This window comes from Octopus bimaculoides, chromosome 25 (assembly GCF_046866305.1).
Source record: "Octopus bimaculoides isolate indiv1 chromosome 25, ASM4686630v1, whole genome shotgun sequence".
Taxonomy (NCBI): domain Eukaryota; kingdom Metazoa; phylum Mollusca; class Cephalopoda; order Octopoda; family Octopodidae; genus Octopus; species Octopus bimaculoides.
The window spans coordinates 23,449,340-23,467,798 of NC_142952.1; the positions used below are offsets into that span (position 1 = coordinate 23,449,340).

The following is an 18,459-nucleotide window of genomic DNA, read 5'->3' on the forward strand; positions in this document are numbered from 1 at the left end:
TGGAAGTTGCACAGGTACGATTAACACTAAAAATGTACAGAAAATAGACTCCATCAAATGCCAGGAGGAAAAAAACCGTAGTTGATTGTTTCTTTTATTTAGGTGACCAAGTCAGTAGCAAGAGTGGATTCTCTAAGAGTGTAGCTGCAAGAATAAGAATAGGTTGGGTAAAGTTCAGAGAGCTCCTACCTCTGTTGGTAACGAAGGGCCTCCCCCTCAGAGTGAAGAGCAAATTGTATGATGTCTGTGTGCAAACAGCCATGCTACAAGGCAGTGAAACATGGGCTGTGACTGCTGAGGACATGCAAAAACTTGAAAGAAATGAAGCTAGTATGCTTTGCTAGATGTGCAATGTCAGTGTGCATGTACGACAGAATGTAAGCATCTTGAGAGAAAAGTTGGGCATAAGTGGTATTAGATGTGGTGTGCAAGAGATATGAATGTGCTGGTATGGTCATGTGATGCGTATGGACAAGGACAGCTGTGTAAAGAAGTGCCAGTCTCTAACAATGGAGGGAAACTGGGGTAGAGGGAGACCCAGGAAGACATGGGATGAGGTGGTGAAGCATGATCTTCAAACACTGGGCCTCACAGAGGCAATGACTAGCTACCGAGACATTCGATGATATGCCATGCTTGCGAAGACCTGTCAAGCGAAGTGAAATCATAGTTCTGACCGTTGTCGATGTCACATAACTGGCACCTGTACTGGTAGCATGTAAAAAGCATCTTTCGAGGGTTGGGCCTCCAGGAGGCAATGTGGTCAATGCTGGTGTTGCAGAACTAGCAACCATGCCAGTGGCACGTAAAAAGCAGTTTTCAAGCACTGGGCCTCATAGAGGCAATGACAAATGACTGAGGCCTTTGGCAGTATGCACTGCTTGAGAAGGAAGATCCAGCAAGCCGAGTGAAATTATAGTTGTGGCACACAACTGGCACCTGTAATGGAGGCATGTAAAAGCATCCATTACTTCCTTGAAGTGGTTGGCATTAGGAAGGGCATCCAGCCATAGGAACCATGCCAAATCAGACAGGAATCTGGTGCAGCCCCTCATCTTACCAGTCCTGGTCAAACTGTCCAACCTATGCCAGTGTGTACAATAGAAGTTAAATGATGATAATGATGACAATGATGGGCTTCTTTCAGTTTCCATCTACCAAATCCACTCACACAGCTTTGGTCAGCCTGAGAAGAGACTTGCCCAAGGTACCACGCAGTAGAACTGAACATGGAGCCATGTGGTTGGGAAGCAAACTTCTTACCTTATAATCATCCTGATTTTCTTCATTTTTTAAAATTTTAAATTTATTTTTTTTCATATAAGATTATTTTCTGTTTCATAAATTCTAAACTCATTTTTAGCTCAAATTTTTTCTTGGCTGCAAATCTTACAATTATTACCTTATATCAATGTATTGTTATTTGCTTAATTCAATTTTATTTTATTTGTTTTCAATATTTATATTGTTTTTTTTGTTAACAGTCAATCATATTATCCAACAGATACCATTAATTTTGAAATGTCATGGCTCTAACATTTGATGAGCTTTAAATGCTTATTTGATCATATGTCAAATAATTATCATTGCATTATTTATAAGCCATTGCATTGTTCCAAACAATCACTTCTGTCTTATGATCAGTTATATGAAAGCTGGAGAGACAGTCTGTGAAGTTTTTCAGCTTAAAAAAAAATCTCCTGTATACATACTTACACACATACACACATACATACATACATCATGCATGCATATGTATGTGCTGTTATGTATACCTATAATATAATGAAGGGAGAAAACTTACAATATTTTCTGAAGGTGGCGAGATAAATGTTTGTCAACGACCTTTTGGCAGAAGTGAAATAATGTTGGTATGGATAACAAGCATATATACAGGAAGTGAGCATGGGACGAGACAGGTAATCTCGCTTACTTCCTGTTAACGAGTGAGGCAGGTAATCTCGTTTACTTCCTGTTGAAAAGTGGAGTTGAGAAGACAGCAGAGCTTGGCGCGGATAGTACCAAAACTAGAGAAGGAGCTGCATACGAATCGGACCATTCACCACCTACCTTTAAACAACTGAGGACTAGACATGAAATTCTTTGGGTATTATACCTGTTGTTACATAATCCCAATCTTTGAACATTAATTCCTTGTTGGAACAATTTCTGTTGTTGCGATCAGAAGTTTACCCCTTTTTTTTTACATAAGACTTTGCCTGATCGTAACAGTATGTACCAACAAATTTGCACAAAAACCTAGAAATACTCAGTTTCATTGAAAAAGAGCAAAAGAAACTGACACAGATTCTTCAAATCCATTCTATTAAATGGCACAGTAAAGATCTGTAAGACATTCCAAAAATTCTCCATCTGAGATTCTTAGGTGAATAGATGCACACACTTGGGTAACATTTCAACCAACAAACCAATTCAACCACATATTTACAAACACCTGGAACTCTCTTAACCCCCAAAAGTCTTGTCACTTTGTTAGCGACCGGCTTGAACTCTCTTAAGAAGAACTTAGATTAAACTTTAAAATACCATACGTTCCTTTATTCCTTTACTTGTTTCAGTCATTTGACTGCGGCCATACTGGAGCACCACCTTGACGGGTTTTAGTCAAACAAATCTACCCCAAGACTTATTTCTTAAGCCTAGTAGTTATTCTATCAGTCTCTTTTTGCCAAACTGCTAAGTTATGGGGATGTAAACACACCAACACTGGTTGTCAAGCGGTGGGGGGAACAAACAAAACACAAAGACACACACACATACACACACATGATGGGCTTATTTCAGTTTCCATCTATCCAATCCACTTACAAAACCTTGGTCAACTGGAGGCTATAGTAAAAGACACTTGCCAAGGTGCCACACTGTGGGACTGAACTGGGAACCATGTGGTTAGAAAATAAGCTTCTTACCACACCGCCATGCCTGCATCTACATGCATACATACATTTATGATGATGATGATCATCATCATCAAGAATAAGGGAAATACTGGTGGAAATGGTGATCTTACAGTTACATTGTGAGGAAGTTTCAGGCCGACAGGAATAGGAGAGAAAAATAAATCCTAAATGCAACAGAAATTCCACAGTACATGAGTTTAGATATTATAGTGACATCAACGATGGTAACAGGGAAATATTTTGGTATAATTCAGTATTTGGGCTCTATGTGTCATTTCCCTAACATTTCCCTAAATCCAGTAAATACCACAAAATTTTTTATAGACACATGATGAAACTATTTTATGCAATGTCTTACAACTTAGAATTCTATATTTTTAAACTGAATAATAAACAGCTTAACTGCAAAAATAATAGCAAGTGCAATAATTATGATAGTAATAATAATATAGAAATAGTCCAACTGAATGTAGATGAGTTGAATAATGAGAGAGTGAGAGAGGGAGGGAGAGATGGAGAGAAAGATAGGTAGTGCTGTCATCATAGTAACTAACAAGTTTTGATTAAAAATGCAGGAATTTTAAGTGCAAGTCTGCCAACACAATACAACATATACTTATAAAAAAAATAACTATGTATGTGTATATATATATATACATATATATATATATATATATATATATATATATATATATATATAATACATATGATTAATTTTGGGTTGTTGTGTGTGTATTTCTCTCTGTGTATGTTTCTGTATGTCTTTCAGCATATAGACAATGCACCACAGACTTCAAAAAAATGACTTCCACTATAATGTGAGATTGTTGTTGTTGAGAGAGAAATACATTGAAAGAGAGTGTGTGAAAGATAGAATTAAAATTTGTTTGAAGAAAAAAAAGGACCGGTTGTTGTTGACCATATCAGTGTCTTCATTATAGTAGGCTTCTACTCAAGGATCTATTTCATCTTGACCAGGTCGTTACTGGCAGCATATTGACAGGTAACAACTAATAATATAAAAAGATATAGTTTAAGGAATATAAGTTCCTTTTCTTTTGATAATAAATGTTTCCGTAAAAGTATTGTCAAAGTTGGGGTCCATTGACATTCCCATGGTGATCTCAGATGATGCTGATAGACCTCACCTGCAAACATGAAGCATTTAAGGGTGAGAATGAATTCTGTGAGGAGGAGAAGTGTAGATGTGCTGGGTTTGAGGACAGTGCAACGATAGGAGAAGGATTGGAGGGTCAGGAGACCATCACTGGGTAGGACGGCAGTATATATGTGTGTGTGTGTGTGTATCTATCTACCTGCCTGCCTGCATGTCTGTATGTATGTATGTATGTATGTATGTATGTACGTACGTATGTATGTATATGTATAATAGATATGTCTATAGTAGATACACCATACCTGATATGACCTGTCTATGTACTGGCATTGTGCATTTTGTTAAGGGGTTTAGCAAGTGTTCAGTGATGAAATAATTTGTTCTTAACAAGGAAACCTTAAATAAGAGCCCTTTAGCAGATCTCTCTTTTATTTAAGGTTTCCTAATAATAAAACCTTTAAAAGCTGGGTTGGCTATGTTTGGATTATCTTAGGTTAACTTAGCTAATATGAAAGAAAAATAAACACCACACAAGGTCCTCACTACTTATGGATAATGCACCAAAATACTTTAAACTTTTACAAATGTGGGGTTTCACAATCTCTGAAAGCTCTATTGTAATCACACAACCTCCTAGAAATACCAGCTACATTTACCTCAAATCTCACATATTAGTTTCTTAAAATGGGATCAGGGAAGATTTGGCATATATGTATGTATGTGTATATCATCATCATCATCATCGTTTAAGTTTGCTTTCCATGCTGGCATGAGTTGGACGGTTTGACTGAGGACTGGCAAACCAGGAGGCTGTACCAGGTTCCAATCTGTTCTGGATGCCCTTTCTAACACCAACCACTCCAAGAGTGTAGTGGGTGCTTTTAACATGCCACCGGCATGGGGGCCAGTCAGGTGGCACTGACATCGGCCATGCTCAAATGGTGCTTCTTACGTGTCACTGGCATGGGGGCCAGTCAGGTGGCACTGGTATCAACCACACTCAAATGGTGTTTTTTACATGCCACCTGCACTGGCATTGGCTATGACAACACTTTCACTTGACTCAACAGGTCTTCTCAAGCACAAGATATTGCCAAACGATTGAAAACGGGCCAGTAAGTTTTGATGTATAAAAACCTTTCTGCTTCAGCTTTTGCAAATATATCAGCTGCAAACTGATGGAAGAGATTTTGACTTCTATGAAGAAAGTTGAAGGAATTATCTTTGATCTTATTTCTGAAGGCTGTCATAAGATTGGTGAGTTTCACCACACGTTTCAATGTAGACATCTATATATGGGAGAATATACAAATAATAACAACAGACGAGGACAGGTGGTGTAAATAACAAAAGTATATATTAGTATGACGCTCGGGAATACGGAAAGTCTTTGACGTTTCGAGCTACGCTCTTCAACAGAAAGAATACGGAGACAAGGAGAAAAACACGGAGAAAAAAAATTGAATAGTGTTCAGTCAACGGTCAATCATAATAATGGCCGATCATAACAATGGCTGACCGGAAGTTAGAAATTCTTATTTCAGGAGAGCTAAGAAAGGGGGAGATAACAAACGGTGATCGGGAACGAGGGGCTGTGTGTGGGAGGTAGAATGCTGGTGATCTTGACGTATGTAGTGTGAAAATGGGGAAGGGAGAAAGGGAGAAAGTAGTTGGTCAGTTGTAGTGTGTGCGTGGTGTGATGCGAGGGTATTGGTGTGGTGTGCGTGGTGTGATGCGAGGGTATTGGTGTGGTGTGATGTGAGGGTGTTGGGAGGTGGGGAAGGCATGGGTGGAGTGTGGGTTAGGCTGAGGGTGGGGTAGAGGTAGGGGTCTGTGGGTAGGGTGGGGTGGTGGGTGTAAGGAATTGGATGGGGTGGAGTGGGAAGGTAGAGTAGGAGTGTGTTGGGGTGTGGTGGGATGAGCTTATGAGGGGGTGTTGACGAGGAGGGAGAAGGGGAAGGTGGATGTAAGAGAGGGGGAAGATGGGTATGGGAGGGGAGAGACGTCTATATATATATATATATATATATATATATATATGTATTTCACTTAGGTATTGTGAGACTAATGAGAGCAATCCTTGGTTTTTATCTCCCTCATTGGTTTTTGCTTTCTCATTGGAAATGTTTTTTCCTATATATGTATATATATAAACACATATATACATACATATATATATATATATATATATATATATATATATATATATATATATATATGTGTGTGTGTGTGTGTACGTGCATATATATATGTGTGTGTGTGTGTGTGTGCGTTTATATATATGTATATATGTGTTTATATATATATATATATATATATATATATATATATATATATAAATATATATGCATAAATGTAATTCTTTTCCAAATAAATTATGCTTCTTATTTGAGGCTCTGGTGAAGTGATAAGGTGTTACTCAGGGGCCTCAACTATGAGTCCACTGCATCCTATGGCAGAAACAGCTGTAAGCTAAAGAAGTTTATAAGGTAATTGTTTATTCCTTTATCATCTCATTTTCCTTTAAGCCAAGTGAGATTGTAGTGGTGGCTGATGCTGGTGTTTCGTAAATGGTACCCATTCCAGTGGTAAGTAAAAAGCACCCAGTACACTCTTGGAGTAGTTGGCATTAGGAAGGGCATCAAGCTGCAGAAACCATGCCAAATCAGGCTGAAACCTGGTGCAGCCCCACAGCTTACCAGTTTTCAGTCAAACCATCCAACACATGCCAGCATGGAAAACGGACGTTAAATGATGATGATGATGATGATATGTATGTATGTGTGTATGTATTACTTTGAAAGAGGATTTGGTCAATAGAAGCTTAAGGAAGCCTGCCATATGTGTGTTTGTGTGTTTGTGTGTATATGTCTACCTGTATATTTATATGTGTGTGTGCTTGTAGAAAATCTGTCTCAACAAGTTCCATCTGACCCATGCATGTATTAAAAAGTAGACACTAAAACGATGATGACAATGACGATGACAACGATGAGGATGACAACAACAGTGATGATAATGATGACAATGATGACGATGATGACGATAATGATGATAATGACAATGACGATGAAAACGATGATCGCAATGATTATGGTGATGATGATGATGATGATGGCAATGATGACGACAACGACAATGATGATGATGACAATAATGATGATGGTGATGATGGTAATGATGATAATGGCGATGACAACGATGATTATTATGGTGATGACGACAATGACGATGATGATGATGACAATGATGGTTATGGTGATGATGATGATGGTGATGATGATGGTGGTGATGATGATGACGGTGATGATGATGATGACGATGACAACGATGATTATTATGGTGATGATGATGATCATGATGATAAATAAATGCAGGCATGGCTGTGGTTAAGCAGTTCACTTTGCAGCCACATGGTTTCTGGCTCAGTTCCACTGCACAGCGCTTTGAGCAAGAGTCTTCAGCTACATCCCCAGGCTAACCAATGCTTTGTGAGTGAATTTGGCAGATGGAAATTCTGTGGAAGCCCATATGCATAGAGTGTGTGTAGGGGTACAATATATGGTACCCCTATACACACTCCATGCATACATAAATACTCCAAAGAGTTTAACCAAAACATAAACAAAAAAACATACTAATGAACTCAGATGTGGCCTTTGCCCACCCCCCTGAAAATGGTGCACATGTAGTAGCACTAAACATATTCCGTTTCTACAAGAACACAACCCTAAGATATACACATATTCCCCATACCCTCTTTTCCAGAAAACTTTTGTTGCCTTGCAACACCCCCAGAGATGGTGTTTTAGCACCAAGGGACATAGCTTTTAGCTTAATCCTTGCTTGATTCATTTCATCATCTTTTTCACAGCAAACACAAACCGGGTGTGTCTGTTCACCTACAGTCGTCATATTTCATTCCATAGCTGTCAACTCTGAAGAGTGCAGGGTTATATAATCGGACTTAGTTAACACTCTGGTGTACCCCTAGTGTGAAACTGATAAGATCAGCCATAATGGATATATAATACTGTACACTTTGATTAAAATACCCACTCTACTGACAAATATACAATTGAATTGTTTTCCTGATTTATGGATTCTTAACTGGCTATATGTGTGTGTGTGTGTGTGTGTGTGTGCGTCTTTGTGTGTGTCTTCCCACCTCAGCCTGACAACTGGTGTTAGTTTGTTTATGTCTCTGTACCTTAGCAGTTCAATAAAAGAGATTGCTACAATAAATACCAGACTTAAAAAAACATAAATTGTGGGGTCAATTTGTTCAATTAAACCCTTCAAGGCAATGCCCCAGCATGGCCACAGTCCAACGACTGAAACAAGTAAAAGATAAAAGATAGGCACAGGCATAGCTGTGTGATAAGAAGCTTGCTTCCCAACCACATGGTACTGGGTTCAGTTCCACTGTGTGGTACTTTGGGCAAATGTCTTCTGCTATAGCCTCAGGCTGATCAAAGCATTGTTAGTAGATTTTGTAGAAGAAACTGAAAGAAGCCTGTTGTATATATATATGAGAATAACCAGCCGAAATTGCAAAGATAATCTGGAACTCGACTGATGAAAGAAGACTCCGAATGACCTGCCTTGTTTTCTTTGTATCATCTATCTGGATGTTTTGTTGTCCCTTTCTTGTATCACCTAACTGTCTGGATATTTTGCATTCTTGTCCCATTTTGTATTATTTATATATATGTATATATTGGAATTTGAAATTTGAAATCTGAAATTGAAATCGAACCGAATCCGACGACGGGCACCCATGCCGACCTCTCCTTCATTGGACACTAAACTCTGCTTGCGAAGACCTGTTGGGGCAAGTGAAATCGAAATCGTAATTGAACCATACTCGATGACTGGCACCTGCACCAGTGGAGCACTAACAGCACTGTCCGAGCGTGTTCATTACCAGAGCAGCTGTCTGGCTTCCGTGCTAGTGGCCCGTAAATAGCACCATTTGAGCGTAACTGTTACCAGCATCGCCTTCTAGCACTTGTGCTGGTGGCATGTTAGAAAATCATTCGAGTGAGGTTGTTGCCAGTGCCGCTGGACTGGCTCCCGTGCAGGTGGCACGTAAAAACACCTTTTTGAGCATGGCCATTGCCAGTACCGTGTGACTGGCCCTTGTGTGGTAGCACGTAAAAGCACCCACTACACTCTCGTAGTGGTTGGCATGAGGAAGAGCATCCAACTGTATATCAGATTGGAGTCTGGTGCAGCCTTCTGGCTTGCCAGTCCTCAGTCAAATCGTCCAACCCATACTGGCTGGAAAGCAGACGTTAAACGATGATGATGATGATGATGATGATGATGATGATATATGTGTGTGTATGTGTGTGTGTGTTTATCTTAGAGGCTGTTTGTGCCCTATCCCTGTTTGATAACATGTGTTGGTGTGTTTACATCCCCGTAACTTAGCAGTTGGCAAAAAGAGACCAACAGGATAAATATCACACTTATCAAAAAATAAGTCCTGGGGTTGATACATTCAAGTAAAAAATATTCTTCAGGCTGGTGCTTCAGCATGGCCGCAGTCTAATGACTGAAACAAGCAAAAGCTAAAAGATAAAAAAATATAAAGAACAAAAACACAGAAATAAAAACAAAACAGAGTATTTATAAAATATTTTCCGTATTTTATTCAAAATAATCAATTTAAAAATGAAATTCTTGTCCTTTCCTTGTTTTCTTCTTTTTGCTTCTTCTTCTTTTCTTTGTAGAGTTTCTTTCTCTCCAGAGCAGAGGAAGACTTTGGAAGAAATGGTGAAAAAGGACTTCTGGAGGATAAACCTTGCAAAAGAGACAATGAAGGGCTGCTGCAAGAAATGGTGAGAATATGCTGTGCTGGGAAAGGACCTGCTTGAGCCATGCAAGAATAGAGGAAGCAAAAGGCCAAAAAAACAAAAACTGCAAAAAAAACAACCTAAACTTTGATTGATGATGCTGAGAATGATGTTGGTAGTTGTGGTTATGATGATAATGATGATGATCATCATGGTGGCGGTGGTGGTGGGTGGAGATGTTGATGACAATACTGATGATAATGATGATGATGATGCATCTGATGATGACAATGATGATGATGATGTTGATGATGATGATGATGATGATGATGATGATGATGATGATGACGACGACAATAAAGATGATGTACTAGGAAAAGCAAATTAAAATAAATAAAAAATTCAGAATGTTTCCCCCTTTCCTGTAAAAAAAAAAAAGCAACAACAGCAACAACAACAACAAACAATAAGCATGTAAACCCTTGAAGGCAGTGCTCCAGCATGGCTGCAGTCTAAGGCATTGGAATCAGTAAAGAATAAAGGAAATAAAACGAAAAAAAGAGGAACAGAAATTAATTGTTGTTTATTTTAATTATTATTATTATTACCATCATCTTTATTATTATTATTATTATTATTATTATTATTATTATTATTATTATTATTATTATTATTATTATTACTGTAGTTCCACTTGGTAAAAAGAAGGTGAGTGTGGAAAAGAGGGAGGTGCTGCCCCTCCAGATGAATTTGCTGAAAGGTGGGTGAGAGTGGTGAGAATGGCTTCCTGCATATAGGCGGGGGCCAACTCAGGCCGCCAGAGAACACAGTTAGGACAGGGCACTTGTCGCCAGTAGTCAAGGCAATCCTGGATCTGTGGTGGGGGTCCTTCGATTGGTCTCTAGGTGGTTGTCCCACCCTTATTGGGAAATCCTGTTTCATTCATTTCATTTACTCTCGTTTTCCACACGTTTGTTTTTTCATGATCAATTCCGCAAAAACCTTTACACCATTTTTTATTACTTGTCTTTATAAAGTGTCCTTTATCCATCGCCCTTGAGGCCAATGAAAGAAATTATTATTATTATTTTTATTGTTGTTATTCAATTGAAAAAATAAAACAATAACAACAACTGTATATGGATGATTATTATAATATAGTAATTCTTAATCTCTCCTTCCAGTTCCGTAGTTTGCCCCACCAGCTTTCTTCACAAGGTCGGCTATCGTATCATATGAGACTTCAGAAAGCTCTTGTGCAAACACTTCTACAGCATAATTCTGAAAGTAGAAATGACAAGTTCAGATTAGACCAGAGCAATGTTGAAATATAGTGAGGTAGTGAGATATTACATTATAATATAAACAACAAAACCATCAGTGACAACAACGAAATTAAAAGATAGAAAATGAAAAGGACCAAATGGAAGGAGTACCTGAGTGGGGTCGGTGACTTTGTGCCAGGTATTAAGGGGCTAAAGCAGTGCTTTTCAACCATTCATTATCTATGGACCTCTTTGATTATTATTCTATTCTGGTGGATCCCATATCCGTTCAGTGTTTAAAAACTAGTTTTATAGATACTTCTTTTAAATTCCTATTTTACTTATATCACACATACACTTGTGTATGTTAAACCAAGTAGAGAAACCTAGCTGTTTCTTGCTATAAATACAGCTACCCTGTATTATATATTAGGTTAGATAGAAAGTCCTGGTGCATTTCGAGATGATTGAAAAGAAACAAATGCTTCTCCAATCTTAATTGATATATTTAATCAAAATAATATTTCCCCTCATTGAAATCTGAAATCGAAATTGAACCGAATCCAACAACTGGTACCCATGCTAACCTCTCCTTCATTGGGCACTAAACTCTACTTGCGAAGACCTGTTGGGGCAAGTGAAATCGAAATTATAATTGAACCATACTTGATGACTGGCATGAGCACTAACAGCACTGTCGAGCGTGTTCATTGCCAGAGCAACTGTCTGGCTTCCTTGCCAGTGGCCTGTAAATAGCACCGTTTGAGCATAATCATTACCAGCGTTGCCTCCATGGCACTTGTGCTGGTGGCACGTTAGAAAATCATTCAAGCGAGGTCATTGCCAGTGCCGCTAGACTGACTCCTGTGCAAGTGGCACATAAAAAACACCTTTTTGAGCATGGCTATTGCCAGTACCGTGTGACTGGCCCTCGTGCTGGTGGCACATAAAAGCACCCACTATACTCTCGGAGTGGTTGGCGTTAGGAATGGCATCCAGCTGTAGAAACTCTGCCAGATCAGATTGGAGCCTGGTGCAGCCTTCTGGTTTGCCAGTCCTCAGTCAAATCGTCCAACCCATGCTAGCATGGAAAGCGGACGTTAAACAACGATGATGATGATGAATCCCATCTATTTGGAAAATTGTTGATTTCTCAGGTATAAAATTCTTCAGGTTTTGAAGTAAGAAACACCTGTTATCATTTTTCACCCCTTCTCAATTAATGCATTTTACTCTAAATAATGTTGCAATGATCTGAAAAGATGATAATCAAATGGAGCAAGGTCAGGAGAGTAAGGAGGATGCAGCAAAACCTCCATATTTAGGGCCATAATCGTTTCCTAAGTGACTCGGGCAATATGTGGACCTGCATTATCATGTAAGAGAAATGTCCCTTTGCAATTGACCGAAATACTTCTCTGTATTATTTGCTTAACACTTCATGACAGAAGACACCCTTCATATCCCACCAAACACAGAACATAACATTCTCAGGTATAGTCTTTGTTTAGGGATGAATTCTCTTTGTCATTGGGTGCTAAGCATTATCATTTCCATTAAATATGGTTGTAGGGACCCATTTTTCATCCCTTGTGATGATTCTACCAGAGAAAGGCTCTGTAATGAGTCTATTCCTCAATGACAAGCAAAGAGCAACTCTTTGACTAAGCTGTGAAGCAGTCTGATGATGAGTGACACGTTGATCAAGGTTTTTCATGATTGAAATGTGACGTGAGTTGAACTGTTTCACTAATTCTCATGCAATTTGCTTTGGATTTTCCTCAGCTACAGTTTTTCAGAAACTCTTGGTCGTTCAGATTAAGAGGAATCAGCAAGAGAAAAATTTCCTGAACAAAACTAGCAAAACCATCGTAGGCATGTTCAAACTCTTAAAGCTTCAATTCTATACTAGCATGGAAACAAAGACGTTCAACAAATGAAAAAAAACAAATGAATGAAAGAACAAACAAATAAAAAAACAAACAAATGAAAGAATAAACATAATGATTTTGGATAATCAGAAACTAGTTTACATTACAAATAGCTAGAAGTTCTATGGATAGAACATGTATGTTCTTTCTCTGATGAAAGTAAAAGAAGACTAGAAACTAGTTATATCAATCCTACTTTTTCTGTCTTGTTTTCTGTCTTAAGCCCAGGCCATTGAAAACATTCCTCCATTGTTCCCAATTCTGGGCTCCCCTTTTCCACTTCTCTCCATCTGGTCCTTTGCTTTTTCAGCTTTGTCTCAGTATCCTACCTTCAGCTATTTTTAGGGCATCTTCTCTTCCTTTTCCTTTGTAGATACCAGGTCAGGGCCTGATGTATAATGCAGTATGTTGACTCCCTCAATGTGTCGCTTATCTATCCCAAATACTCTTCAGAACCTGTTCTTCCACTGGCACCTGCCCACCATATCCACCTCTGCTACACCTCTACATTTCTTACCTAACCATCTAATTTAAGAAATACACCTCAGACCATTGTTTATGAAAGTCTGTATCTTCTTCAATTTCCTTTTAGTCTTTCCCATGTCTCTGATCCATAGAGGAGGATGGATTTCATATTAGAGTTGAAGATACAGCATTTACTTTTCTGTCTACAGAGATATAAAGTTCGGATCTATTTTAAAACGGGGGCGCCAGTTTTCATTTATGTTTTATGTAGTGTTTTTGGTACGGAAAGACTTTCAAACTTTGTATACTTATCTATTTTGTGTTATAGAACAGAAAAATATTTTTGTATTCGAATTTATTTCATGTAAAAAATTGTCTTATTTCGATAATTTCTACTAATCACTGACGTCTATTCAGTTGAAAACAGTTCGCGCTGTAACGGTGTATATTGTATTAATCCCCTAACCCTAACCCTAACTAGACTGTTAACCGTAACCGTAACCCTAACCCTAACCCTAAAACTAACCCTAACTCTAGAATCCGAACTCTAAAATTGTTACACACATAGATACGCACAGCGTAATTTATTATATAAACAATATATGCATATAAATTACGATTAAACCGGATGAAATATGTCACAGGGAATAACATTTTTATGACCGCCCAGCAGTAACTCTATTGAGCTGAATAGACGTCAGTGATTGGTTGAAATTACAGAAATACGACAACTTTAACATGGAATAACTTGCGAATTCCTTTTTTTTGTTAAGAAGACTAAGAGTAAAAGATGTTTTATATGACACATTCTACCAGTGTCCCAAGTTTCAAAGTGTTTCGTTAGTGTTTCGTTAAGAAAATACTGGCGCCCCCCCCCCCCGTTTTAAAATAGATCCTAAAGTTCTATGAATGACCAATTTTTGGTAAGAAGTTTGCTTCTAAACCACATGGTTCTGGGTTCAGTGCCACTGTGTGGCACCTAGGTCAAGTGTCTTCTACTATAGCCTCAGGCTGACCAAAGTCTGTGGATTTGGTAGATAGAAACAGAAAGCAGTCTGTTGTATGTGTGTGTGCGTGCGTGTGTGTATGAGAGAGAGTGTGTATGTGTGTGGGTTTGTTCATGCATGTGTGTGTGTGTGCTTGTGACACTATTTGTCTCCCACCACTGCTTCACAGCTGTTGTTAGTTTGTTTACATCTCCGTAACTTAGTGGTTTGGCAAAAGAGACCAATAGAATAAATACCAGGCCATAAAAAAAAAATAGCAATGGGAGCAATTCATTCAACTAAAAATTCTTCAAGGTGGTGCCCCAGCATGGCCACAGTGTAATGACTGAAACAAGTAAAAGATAAATGATAGATCCATTATAAATAGCTATAAGTTATATGGACAGAATATGGATGTTCTTTCTCTGATGAAAGTCTAAGAAAGCTAGAAACTAATTAGATCAATTTCACTTTTTCTGTCTTCTGAGAGATAATATCATAGACATTATCTCTCAGATAATAGTTCTCAACCATTTTTTTTTATCCTTGGACCCCTTTGATTACTATTTTATTCTGGTGGCCCCCCATGGCCATTCAGGGTTTAGAAACTAGTTTTATAGATAGTTCTTTCAAAATTCCTATTTTGTTTTTCATACATTCACTTGCATAGGTTTGTCTGGGAGAATATGTTTCAGTGGCTGGAAACATGTTAAAATCTATGTAAAACATTAGAGAAAGAAACTGAGCTGTTTCTTGCAACAAACATACATAAAAGCAAAAGTTATTCATGGACCTTTGAAATATTGCAGTGGATCACCAATTTGCCCCTGCCCAAATCTTATATGGACTTTGGTTGAGAACCACTGGCCTATAATGTAACCACTTTGTTTACTATTCACAGCAAAGCTAAAAATGCATGTTTCTTTGGAATTAGGAAAGGTGTATACCTTACATTTCAAACAATGACATCAAAGTCATTCAGCTCAAAGAGTTAGTTGGCACCATTAATTGCCCTGCCAATCTTACAAGTACTTGGATGTCAAATACAGCAATTAGAAACACTCTATCTATCTGTTTGTACCGACCAACCTCAACCGAAATGAGGGAATATATTTATTCCTGCCAAACTCATGACATTTTAGAAATATGGTAATTTTCTCAGGGGTGGGAAGGGGTTGTAAGGGGGTGGGTGGGATGGCAGGGCGAATTTGTTAAAAAAAAAAAAAACGTGGTCCCCATTCTGTCTCTGGTGTCCTGTCTGTCAATTTGTCAGCTCATCTCTGTCCGTGTGTCTCCCCATTGGTATCAGTCAGCCTATTTCTCTCCTCTCTTTATCTCTTTCTCTCAGTTCTTTTCTTTCTTGTTCTCTCTCTCTTTATTTTTGCTCTCTTCCTTTCTTACTCTCTCTCTCTCTCTTTCTCTGTCTCTCTTTCTATCTATCTCTCTCTCTCTCTCTGTATATATATATATATTTACTCTTTTACTCTTTCACTTGTTTCAGTCATTTGACTGCGGCCATGCTGGAGCACCACCTTTAGTCGAGCAAATCGACCCCAGGACTTATTCTTTGGAAGCCTAGTACTTATTGTATCAGTCTCTTTTGCCAAACCGCTAAGTGACGGGGACATAAACACACCAGCATCGGTTGTCAAGCAATGCTAGGGGGACAAACACAGACACACAAACACACACACATATATATATATATACATATACATATATACGATGAGCTTCTTTCAGTTTCCGTCTACCAAATCCACTCACAAGGCTTTGGTCGGCCCGAGGCTATAGTAGAAGACACTTTCCCAAGATGCCACGCAGTGGGACTGAACCCGGAACCATGTGGTTGGTAAGCAAGCTACTTACCACACAGCCACTCCTGCGCCTATATATATATATATATATATATATATATATATATATATATATATATATATATATATATATGTATGTATGTATGTATGTATGTATGTATGTATGTATGTATGTATGTATATATATATGTATATATATATATATATATATATATATATATATATGTATATGTATATGTATATATATATATATATATATATATATATATATATATATATATATATATATATATATATATATATATTATCAATGCCACACACTTAATGTGTTTATGTTAAACACTTTTTAGGCAGCAGCATTTCATCCAGGGAAAGTCCCTTTAAAGACGGATAGCTGTGGTTCTCAAACCATTTTTTACCTCTGGGCCCCTTTCATTCTTATTATCCTCTACTGCACCTCCATAGCCATTCAACACATATTTAAAAAATCCTACTGAATTTTTACAATTAAATGTTATCAGGAATTGTATAAAAAATTGCTAAATATTTTTTGTATTGTAGATGTGTGACTAATACAACATCAATTTTACAGGCCTCAGATATAGCACAAAAAAATTAAAATTAATGAAACTTAGGGATAAAAAAACAGTCGAAAAACAAGACTGGTCCTTTTGGTCATTTTTATTACCATTCAGCCATACTTTTCAAAAAAGAAAAAAGGAAAAACTTAGTGAATGATGTAAGCAAGAAGAATTCCAGTGAGGTCTCTCTGTGGCTTCTGTTCTGATGGATGGGTAATAACAGGGTGCATAGACAACAGAGTGTAAATGACTTGGGAGAAAAACTGGGTATATATTGAAAGAGAGCCTCTTCATGCTAGATTGCTGGGAGGTGGGGGCCTCTCTTCATTGAGCACTCCATTACCTTTCACCAGAGGTGGGGGGAGGGCAATATCAAGGGTGGGGCTGAGGCAATTGCTCCCTTCACCCACCAATAGATCCAACCCTGCTTGTGGAACACCAGATTAAAACCAGCATGGGTCAGAGAGATCTTCATCAGCACACTTGGTCTCCTATTGTAATTTCCTTCATATGGGAATATTAGGACGACTCTTGATGAGGGTGATTTGAAGAGAATTTGGCTTCTATTTCTAGCAAGGTGATCAACAATGGGGCTTCTTTTGTCTTATGTCTTTTATCTTTTCTCTTTTACTTGTTTCAGTCGTTGGACTGTGGTCATGCTGGGGCACTGCCTTGAAGGGTTTACTCAAGCAAATTGCCCCTCCTCCATCAGTACATATTTATGAAAGTCTAGTACTCATTCTGTTGGGTTCTTTTGCTGAACTGCTAAGTTATGGGGACATAAACAAACCAACACTGATCGTTAACCCCATCACATGCACACACACACAACAGTTTCTACACAGTTTCTGTCTACCAGATTCACTCACAAGGCTCTGGTCATTCTGGGGTGATAGTAAAACACTGTTACCCAGGGTGCCACATAGTGGGACTGAACTCAGAAGCATATGGTTTTCAGGCACGTTTCTTAATCACATAACCATACTTGCATCTGGGAATATTAAAACAACCCTTCGGTTGCTTGAGGAGAATTTAAGTGATGTTTCTAAGAGGGCAAGCTATAATGAGGCTTCCATCATTATGCACGAACGTATCTATTTGTTTGGCTGTCTATATTTGTTCATTTATGTAAACCTTCCTTCCTTTAATTATACTCACTCCCTCCCTTTGTTTCTTTGCATTTTTCTATCTTTATTTCCCTTCCTTTTATACCTAAACTATTTCAGGACTTCTAGTGCCAATCCCCCACACCAATCATTCTTTCCTTTATAAAGTATGCAGCAAGAGAAACCAGTTAAAAACGACAGTTAAAAGAACAATTATATTGACACAGTACAATGAGACAGAAGAGGTGCAGGGAGGGGAGGTAAGCCAGCTTGTTAACCTCTGTGACATATATTTGTTTTACATTGCTTTATATAAATAGCTTTGCTGTTTACAGGTTTTCCAACGAGCCTCTTGCTGGTTCACAACAGCATTTGTGAGGGTGAAAGCAAGAGAGCAACTATGCAACTTAACAGCACAATCATAACACAACTCATTTTACTTCAAAAGTGCTGATGCATTGGTTTTCTTGCT

General features: G+C 38.2%; 1 protein-coding gene across 1 annotated transcript in view; it reads right to left on the reverse strand.

Annotated features, from left to right (window-relative positions):
- Positions 1-10,407: 10,407 nt before the first annotated feature.
- The window catches only part of LOC106872984 (coactosin-like protein), a 70,963-nt gene continuing 62,911 nt past the window's right edge, over positions 10,408-18,459 (reverse strand). The window contains exon 4 of the mRNA XM_014920173.3: positions 10,408-11,120. Within this exon, the coding sequence (XP_014775659.1) occupies positions 11,007-11,120 (114 nt within the window). The 3' untranslated portion in view covers positions 10,408-11,006. The remainder of the gene's footprint in view (positions 11,121-18,459) is intronic.